At 55.5% G+C, this 10000-nt stretch overlaps 1 protein-coding gene across 1 annotated transcript in view; it reads left to right on the top strand.

Moving 5' to 3' along the window:
* The window catches only part of thbs3a (thrombospondin 3a), an 18702-nt gene that overhangs the window by 8553 nt on the left and 149 nt on the right, over positions 1-10000 (top strand). The window contains exons 16-22 of the mRNA XM_061080818.1: positions 3125-3177; positions 3360-3541; positions 7137-7315; positions 7803-7851; positions 7944-8140; positions 8272-8444; positions 9824-9963. Of these exons, the coding sequence (XP_060936801.1) occupies positions 3125-3177; positions 3360-3541; positions 7137-7315; positions 7803-7851; positions 7944-8140; positions 8272-8444; positions 9824-9963 (973 nt within the window). The remainder of the gene's footprint in view (positions 1-3124; positions 3178-3359; positions 3542-7136; positions 7316-7802; positions 7852-7943; positions 8141-8271; positions 8445-9823; positions 9964-10000) is intronic.

Consider the following 10000-nt stretch of genomic DNA (forward strand, 5'->3'; position numbering starts at 1 on the left):
ACAGATGTGACAGGTGGGACAGATGGGACAAGTGGGACAGGTGGGACAAGTGGGTCGGAAGGGACAAGTGGGACAGATGGGACAGGCGGGACAGATGGGACAGGCGGGACAAGTGGGACAGGTGGGATAGGTGGGACAGGCGGGACAAGTGGGACAGGCGGGACAAGCGAGACAGGTGGGACAGGTGGGACAGATGGGACAAGTGGGACAAGTGGGACAGGAGGGACACGTGGGACAGATGGGACAGGCGGGACAAGTGGGACAGGCGGGACAAGTGGGACAGATGGGACAGGTGGGACAGATGGGACAAGTGGGACAGGTGGGACAAGTGGGACAGGAGGGACAAGTGGGACAGATGGGACAGGCGGGACAAGTGGGACAGGTGGGATAGGTGGGACAGGCGGGACAAGTGGGACAGGCGGGACAAGCGAGACAGGTGGGACAGGTGGGACAGATGGGACAGGAGGGACAAGTGGGACAGATGGGACAGGCGGGACAAGTGGGACAGGCGGGACAAGTGGGACAGATGGGACAAGTGGGACAGGTGGGACAAGTGGGACAGGAGGGACAAGTGGGACAGATGGGACAGGCGGAACAAGTGGGACAGGCGGGACAGGTGGGACAGATGGGACAGATGGGACAGGTGGGACAGATGGGACAAGTGGGACAGATGGGACAGGCGGGACAGGCGGGACAAGTGGGACAGGTGGGATAGGTTGGACAGGCGGGACAAGTGGGACAGCCGGGACAAGCGAGACAGGTGGGACAAGTGGGACAGGTGGGACAGATGGGACAGGAGGGACAAGTGGGACAGATGGGACAGGCGGGACAAGTGGGACAGGCGGGACAAGTGGGACAGATGGGACAGGTGGGACAGATGGGACAAGTGGGACAGGTGGGACAAGTGGAACAGGAGGGACAAGTGGGACAGATGGGACAGGCGGGACAAGTGGGACAGGCGGGACAAGTGGGACAGATGGGACAGGTAGGACAGATGGGACAAGTGGGACAGGTGGGACAAGTGGGACAGGAGGGACAAGTGGGACAGATGGGACAGGCGGGACAAGTGGGACAGGCGGGACAGACGGGACAAGTGGGACAGACGGGACAGGCGGGACAAGTGGGACAGGTGGGATAGGTTGGACAGGCGGGACAAGTGGGACAGCCGGGACAAGCGAGACAGGTGGGACAAGTGGGACAGGTGGGACAGATGGGACAGGAGGGACAAGTGGGACAGATGGGACAGGCGGGACAAGTGGGACAGGTGGGACAGGTGGGACAGATGGGACAGATGGGACAGGTGGGACAGATGGGACAAGTGGGACAGATGGGACAGGCGGGACAGGCGGGACAAGTGGGACAGGTGGGATAGGTTGGACAGGCGGGACAAGTGGGACAGCCGGAAAAAGCGAGACAGGTGGGACAAGTGGGACAGGTGGGACAGATGGGACAGGAGGGACAAGTGGGACAGATGGGACAGGCGGGACAAGTGGGACAGGCGGGACAAGTGGGACAGATGGGACAGGTGGGACAGATGGGACAAGTGGGACAGGTGGGACAAGTGGAACAGGAGGGACAAGTGGGACAGATGGGACAGGCGGGACAAGTGGGACAGGCGGGACAAGTGGGACAGATGGGACAGGTAGGACAGATGGGACAAGTGGGACAGGTGGGACAAGTGGGACAGGAGGGACAAGTGGGACAGATGGGACAGGCGGGACAAGTGGGACAGGCGGGACAGACGGGACAAGTGGGACAGACGGGACAGGTGGGACAGATGGGACAGATGGGACAAGTGGGACAGATGGGACAGGTGGGACAGGTGGGACAAGTGGGACAGGTGGGACAGATGGGACAGGTGGGACAAGTGGGACAGATGGGACAGATGGGACAGGTGGGACAGGTGGGACAGATGGGACAGGTGGGACAGGCGGGACAGATGGGACAGGTGGGACAGGTGGGACAGATGGGACAGATGGGACAGGTGGGACAGATGGGACAGGTGGGACAGGTGGGACAGATGGGACAGGTGGGACAGGCGGGACAGATGGGACAGATGGGACAGATGGGACAGGTGGGACAGGTGGGACAGGCGGGACAGATGGGACAGATGGGACAGGTGGGACAGGTGGGACAGATGGGACAGGTCGGACAGATGGGACAAGTGGGACAGATGGGACAGATGGGACAGATGGGACAGGCGGGACAAGTGGGACAGATGGGACAGGTGGGACAGATGGGACAGGTGGGACAGATGGGACAGGCGGGACAGGTGGGACAGGCGGGACAGATGGGACAGATGGGACAGGTGGGACAGGTGGGACAGATGGGACAGGTCGGACAGATGGGACAAGTGGGACAGATGGGACAGATGGGACAGATGGGACAGGCGGGACAAGTGGGACAGATGGGACAGGTGGGACAGATGGGACAGGTGGGACAGATGGGACAAGTGGGACAGATGGGACAGATGGGACAAGTGGGACAGATGGGACAGATGGGACAAGTGGGACAGATGGGACAGATGGGACAGGTGGGACAGGTGGGACAAGTGGGACAGGTGGGACAGATGGGACAGGTGGGACAAGTGGGACAGATGGGACAGATGGGACAGGTGGGACAGGTGGGACAGGTGGGACAGGCGGGACAGATGGGACAGGTGGGACAGGTGGGACAGATGGGACAGATGGGACAGGTGGGACAGATGGGACAGGTGGGACAGGTGGGACAGATGGGACAGGTGGGACAGGCGGGACAGATGGGACAGATGGGACAGATGGGACAGGTGGGACAGGTGGGACAGGCGGGACAGATGGGACAGATGGGACAGGTGGGACAGGTGGGACAGATGGGACAGGTCGGACAGATGGGACAAGTGGGACAGATGGGACAGATGGGACAGATGGGACAGGCGGGACAAGTGGGACAGATGGGACAGGTGGGACAGATGGGACAGGTGGGACAGATGGGACAAGTGGGACAGATGGGACAGATGGGACAAGTGGGACAGGTGGGACAGATGGGACAGGTGGGACAGACTACATAAGTCATATATGATAATATATACACAGACACACACATGAACAAAGGTCAGAGGTCACAGTCTTCTTCATCTCTTTGTCAGACGGACGTCGACAACGACCTGGTCGGAGACGTTTGTGACACGAACCAGGACACGTACGTCTCACTAACCCCGCCCACATCTGTCTATACCACAAACTGTAAATAAAGTTGGACGACAAGATGACATCAACTAAGAACAGCTTCAGTCCTAGAGAAGATGGAGTCCATCGTCCATCGTCTTCCATCTTAGTTTAAAGTCTTTGTCTGAACTGGTCTAATAAGGTGTTTGACTTCAGGGACGGAGACGGTCTCCAGGACAGCAGAGACAACTGTCCCGACATCCCCAACAGCTCCCAGCTGGACTCTGACAACGACGGCCTTGGAGACGACTGTGACCATGACGACGACAACGACGGTGTCCTTGACGACCACGACAACTGCCGACTCATGGTGAACCCCAACCAGAAAGACTCTGACGGTACCTGTCTGTCTGTCTGTCTCACCCGTCTCTCTCTGTCTCCCTCTCTCTCTGACCTGTCTGTCTGTCTCACCCGTCTCTCTCTGTCTCCCTCTCTCTCTGACCTGTCTGTCTGTCTCACCCGTCTCTCTCTGTCTCCCTCTCTTTCTCTCTGTCTCCCTCTCTCTCTGACCTGTCTATCTGTCTCACCCGTCTCTCTCTGTCTCCCTCTCTCTCTGACCTGTCTGTCTGTCTCACCCGTCTCTCTCTGTCTCCCTCTCTTTCTCTCTGTCTCCCTCTCTCTCTGACCTGTCTGTCTGTCTCACCCGTCTCTCTCTGTCTCCCTCTCTCTGACCTGTCTGTCTGTCTCACCTGTCTCTCTCTGTCTCCCTCTCTCTCTGACCTGTCTGTCTGTCTCACCCGTCTCTCTCTGTCTCCCTCTCTTTCTCTCTGTCTCCCTCTCTCTCTGACCTGTCTGTCTGTCTCACCCGTCTCTCTCTGTCTCCCTCTCTCTGACCTGTCTGTCTGTCTCACCCGTCTCTCTCTGTCTCCCTCTCTCTCTGACCTGTCTGTCTGTCTCACCCGTCTCTCTCTGTCTCCCTCTCTCTCTGACCTGTCTGTCTGTCTCACCCGTCTCTCTCTGTCTCCCTCTCTCTCTGTCTGTCTCACCCGTCTCTCTCTGCCTCCCTCTCTCTCTGACCTGTCTGTCTGTCTCACCCGTCTCTCTCTGTCTCCCTCTCTCTCTGACCTGTCTGTCTGTCTCACCCGTCTCTCTCTGTCTCCCTCTCTCTCTGACCTTTCTGTCTGTCTCACCCGTCTCTCTCTGTCTCCCTCTCTCTCTGACCTGTCTGTCTGTCTCACCTGTCTCTCTCTGTCTCCCTCTCTCTCTGTCTGTCTCACCCGTCTCTCTCTGTCTCCCTCTCTCTCTGACCTGTCTGTCTGTCTCACCCGTCTCTCTCTGTCTCCCTCTCTCTCTGACCTGTCTGTCTGTCTCACCCGTCTCTCTCTGTCTCCCTCTCTCTCTGACCTGTCTGTCTGTCTCACCCGTCTCTCTCTGTCTCCCTCTCTCTCTGACCTGTCTGTCTGTCTCACCCGTCTCTCTCTGTCTCCCTCTCTCTCTGACCTGTCTGTCTGTCTGTCTCACCCGTCTCTCTCTGTCTCCCTCTCTCTCTGACCTGTCTGTCTGTCTCACCCGTCTCTCTCTGTCTCCCTCTCTCTCTGACCTGTCTGTCTGTCTCACCCGTCTCTCTCTGTCTCCGTCTCTCTCTGACCTGTCTGTCTGTCTCACCCGTCTCTCTCTGTCTCCCTCTCTCTCTGACCTGTCTGTCTGTCTCACCCGTCTCTCTGTCTCCCTCTCTCTCTGACCTGTCTGTCTGTCTCACCCGTCTCTCTCTGTCTCCCTCTCTCTCTGACCTGTCTGTCTGTCTCACCCGTCTCTCTCTGTCTCCCTCTCTCTCTGTCTGTCTCACCCGTCTCTCTCTGTCTCCCTCTCTCTCTGACCTGTCTGTCTGTCTCACCTGTCTCTCTCTGTCTCCCTCTCTCTCTGACCTGTCTGTCTGTCTCACCCGTCTCTCTCTGTCTCCCTCTCTCTCTGTCTGTCTCACCCGTCTCTCTCTGTCTCCCTCTCTCTCTGACCTGTCTGTCTGTCTCACCTGTCTCTCTCTGTCTCCCTCTCTCTCTGACCTGTCTGTCTGTCTCACCCGTCTCTCTCTGTCTCCCTCTCTCTCTGACCTGTCTGTCTGTCTCACCTGTCTCTCTCTGTCTCCCTCTCTCTCTGACCTGTCTGTCTGTCTCACCCGTCTCTCTCTGTCTCCCTCTCTCTGACCTGTCTGTCTGTCTCACCCGTCTCTCTCTGTCTCCCTCTCTCTCTGACCTGTCTGTCTGTCTCACCTGTCTCTCTCTGTCTCCCTCTCTCTCTGACCTGTCTGTCTGTCTCACCCGTCTCTCTCTGTCTCCCTCTCTCTCTGACCTGTCTGTCTGTCTCACCTGTCTCTCTCTGTCTCCCTCTCTCTCTGACCTGTCTGTCTGTCTCACCCGTCTCTCTCTGTCTCCCTCTCTTTCTCTCTGTCTCCCTCTCTCTCTGACCTGTCTGTCTGTCTCACCCGTCTCTCTCTGTCTCCCTCTCTCTGACCTGTCTGTCTGTCTCACCTGTCTCTCTCTGTCTCCCTCTCTCTCTGACCTGTCTGTCTGTCTCACCCGTCTCTCTCTGTCTCCCTCTCTCTCTGACCTGTCTGTCTGTCTCACCCGTCTCTCCTCTCTCTCTGACCTGTCCTGGTCCGGGTCTCACGCCTCTCTCTCTGTCTCCCTCTCTTTCTCTCTGTCTCCCTCTCTTCTCTCTGACCTGTCTGTCTGTCTCACCCGTCTCTCTCTGTCTCCCTCTCTCTCTGACCTGTCTGTCTGTCTCACCCGTCTCTCTCTGTCTCCCTCTCTCTCTGACCTGTCTGTCTGTCTCACCCGTCTCTCTCTGTCTCCCTCTCTTTCTCTCTGTCTCCCTCTCTCTCTGACCTGTCTGTCTGTCTCACCCGTCTCTCTCTGTCTCCCTCTCTCTGACCTGTCTGTCTGTCTCACCTGTCTCTCTCTGTCTCCCTCTCTCTCTGACCTGTCTGTCTGTCTCACCCGTCTCTCTCTGTCTCCCTCTCTCTCTGACCTGTCTGTCTGTCTCACCCGTCTCTCTCTGTCTCCCTCTCTCTCTGACCTGTCTGTCTGTCTCACCCGTCTCTCTCTGTCTCCCTCTCTTTCTCTCTGTCTCCCTCTCTCTCTGACCTGTCTGTCTGTCTCACCCGTCTCTCTCTGTCTCCCTCTCTCTGACCTGTCTGTCTGTCTCACCTGTCTCTCTCTGTCTCCCTCTCTCTCTGACCTGTCTGTCTGTCTCACCCGTCTCTCTCTGTCTCCCTCTCTCTCTGACCTGTCTGTCTGTCTCACCCGTCTCTCTCTGTCTCCCTCTCTCTCTGACCTGTCTGTCTGTCTCACCTGTCTCTCTCTGTCTCCCTCTCTCTCTGTCTGTCTCACCCGTCTCTCTCTGTCTCCCTCTCTCTCTGACCTGTCTGTCTGTCTCACCCGTCTCTCTCTGTCTCCCTCTCTCTCTGACCTGTCTGTCTGTCTCACCCGTCTCTCTCTGTCTCCCTCTCTCTCTGACCTGTCTGTCTGTCTCACCTGTCTCTCTCTGTCTCCCTCTCTCTCTGTCTGTCTCACCCGTCTCTCTCTGTCTCCCTCTCTCTCTGACCTGTCTGTCTGTCTCACCCGTCTCTCTCTGTCTCCCTCTCTCTCTGACCTTTCTGTCTGTCTCACCCGTCTCTCTCTGTCTCCCTCTCTCTCTGACCTGTCTGTCTGTCTCACCCGTCTCTCTCTGTCTCCCTCTCTCTCTGACCTGTCTGTCTGTCTCACCCGTCTCTCTCTGTCTCCCTCTCTCTCTGACCTGTCTGTCTGTCTCACCCGTCTCTCTCTGTCTCCCTCTCTCTCTGACCTGTCTGTCTGTCTCACCCGTCTCTCTCTGTCTCCCTCTCTCTCTGTCTGTCTAACCCGTCTCTCTCTGTCTCCCTCCCTCTCTGACCTGTCTGTCTGTCTCACCCGTCTCTCTCTGTCTCCCTCCCTCTCTGACCTGTCTGTCTGTCCTCAGCTAACGGCGTCGGAGACGTCTGTGAGAACGACTTTGACAACGACGCCGTGGAGGACTCCATGGACGTGTGTCCGGAGAGCGCTGAGGTCACGCTGACCGACTTCAGAGCCTATCAGACGGTCGTCCTGGACCCGGAGGGCGACGCCCAGATCGACCCCAACTGGGTCGTTCTGAATCAGGTGACCTTCGACCTCACGTCACGCTTTTATTTGCAGATCATCAAATGTGTTTTCATGTTTTTATATTTGGTTGATTCTTTCGTAAATTCTGTGTGGTTACCACGGTTACCACGGTTACCACAGCAGTTCAGTGGGAACAGGATCGTCCTCACGTGTGAACCTCCTCTCTCTCTCTCTCTCTCTCTCTCTCTCTCTCTCTCTCTCTCTCTCTCTCTCTCTCTCTCTCTCTCTCTCTCTCTCTCTCTCTCTCTCTCTCTCTCTCTCTCTCTCTATCTCTCGCTCTCTCTCTCTGTCTCTCTCTCTCTCTCTCTCTCTCTCTCTCTCTCTCTCTCTCTCTCTCTCTCTGTCTCTCTCTCTCTCTATCTCTCTCTCTCGCTCTCTCTCTCTGTCTCTCTCTCTCTCTCTCTCTCTCTCTCTCTCTCTCTCTGTCTCTCTCTCTCTGTGTCTCTCTCTCTCTCTCTCTCTCTCTCTCTCTCTCTCTCTCCAGGGGATGGAGATCGTCCAGACGATGAACAGTGACCCCGGCCTGGCTGTGGGTACGTGTTTCCACCTGAACCTTTAATACAACCCCCCCCCCTGTCCCCTGTCTCTGTCCCAGTGGAGACCATCTGCTCCCGATTGTCCGCAGGATACACAGCGTTCAACGGCGTGGACTTCGAGGGAACGTTTCACGTCAACACGGCGACAGACGACGACTACGCCGGCTTCATCTTCGGTTACCAGGACTCGTCCAGCTTCTACGTGGTGATGTGGAAGCAGACGCAGCAGACGTACTGGCAGCCGGTTCCCTTCCGGGCCATGGCCCAGCCCGCTCTGCAGCTCAAGGTGTTACTCTGCCGTCCAATCAGAGGAGCCACAGCTCAGCTCCGCCCCCGTTAATCAGACCCGCAGTATGTTGACGATGAGTGCAGCTGAGGATTCTCACTCGTCCCACTTGTTCCGTGTCTGCCCTGCAGGCGGTGAAGTCTGGAACTGGACCCGGTGAGTTCCTGAGGAACGCTCTGTGGCACACGGGAGACACGCCCGGAGAGGTGACGCTGCTCTGGAAGGACCCGAGGAACATCGGCTGGAAGGACAAGACCTCGTACCGCTGGCAGCTGAGCCACCGGCCGCAGGTCGGATACATGAGGTGAGACCTGGACCCAGCTCCACACGTGGGTTGGATTCTGACAAGATGATCAATAACATTTTATCTGTGTCAGATTCACAAATCCCAGTTTGTCTCATAACGAGGATCAACTTCCTGTTCTTAACTCAACTTCCTGTTCTTAACTCAACTTCCTGTTCTTAACTCAACTTCCTGTTCTTAACTCAACTTCCTGTTCTTAACTCAACACGAGTCAAATAGAAACTTTGTGATCAGTGAATAAAGCTCAGTCTCATGTGAGGATCCTCTCCCAGGACACACACATGCTGATGGAACTGAACACATCAACACAACAACACAACAACACAACAACAGGATTCGCTACATGAGAAGAACCCATTTGTAACTTCATGTTTAAAGTGTTTATACATCATGTCTGATGGAGATGAAGGAGCAGATGTGAGGAGACATGTGTCTTGTTGTGATCATAGTCCTTGATCAGCTGACACCATCAGGATCTGGATCCACCACCAGGATCTGGATCCACCACCAGGATCTGGATCCACCACCAGGATCAGGATCCACCATCATGTTTCACCATGTGGCTGCAGCAGTGATCCTGAATCTACACCCAATGAAGCAGAAGGACCTCGGGATGAGGTTTTATGTCCTTGAGACATGCTCGAAGTTTAGATAATTGATTACTTTGTTCAGGTTTAATTGACAAGTATAACTGGGTGTCATCTGCATAGCAGTGGAAATTAATTATGTGTCCTGATAATGTTTCCTAGTGGAAGAATATTTAATGAGAATAAAATCGGGCCGAGCACAAAACCCTGTGGAACACCATGGTTAACTTTGGTTCGACAGATGACTCATCATTTATCGATATGAAAAATATGATTTAAACCAGTTTAGGGCAGTTCCTTTAATGCTAATGAACTGTTCTAGTCTCTGTAATAAAATGTGAAGGTCAGTTGTGTTGAACGCTGCACTGAGATGTGACAGGACGCGGACAGACACACACCTGAAGCTATTAGAAGCTTGTTAGTGACTTTCACCGAGGCTGTCTCTGTGCTGTGATTGGCTCTAAACCCGACTGAAGGTCTTCACGTTACTTTCCTAGAGAAACTCTCACAGCTGATTGGCTACACCCTTCTCAGGAGTTTAGACAGGAAGGGGGGGGTGGATATCGGTAGGAGTAGTGTACTCTGGTGTACTCTGTAGTATTACTCAAGTACTAGAGTGTACTATAATACTGTCGCCAGACATCTGGTTTTCCAGTAATGTGATTGGTCATTAGTTGAGCTGTTGTTGCTCAGGTCAGTGTCAGTTACCATGGTGATCTACCAGTGAGTTAAACCTGAGTTACCACGGTAACCACGGTGTTTGTTTCCATCCGGTGTGTGTCTGTGTTTCAGGGTGAAGCTGTTCGAAGGCATGTCGATGGTGGCGGACTCTGGCGTCGTGGTCGACACCACGATGAGAGGAGGCCGACTCGGCGTCTTCTGCTTCTCTCAGGAAAACATCATCTGGTCCAACCTGCGCTACAGATGCAACGGTACGACCTCTGACCCCGAACACGCCCAGAGAGGGTC

Source organism: Limanda limanda, chromosome 11 (assembly GCF_963576545.1).
Source record: "Limanda limanda chromosome 11, fLimLim1.1, whole genome shotgun sequence".
NCBI lineage: Eukaryota > Metazoa > Chordata > Actinopteri > Pleuronectiformes > Pleuronectidae > Limanda > Limanda limanda.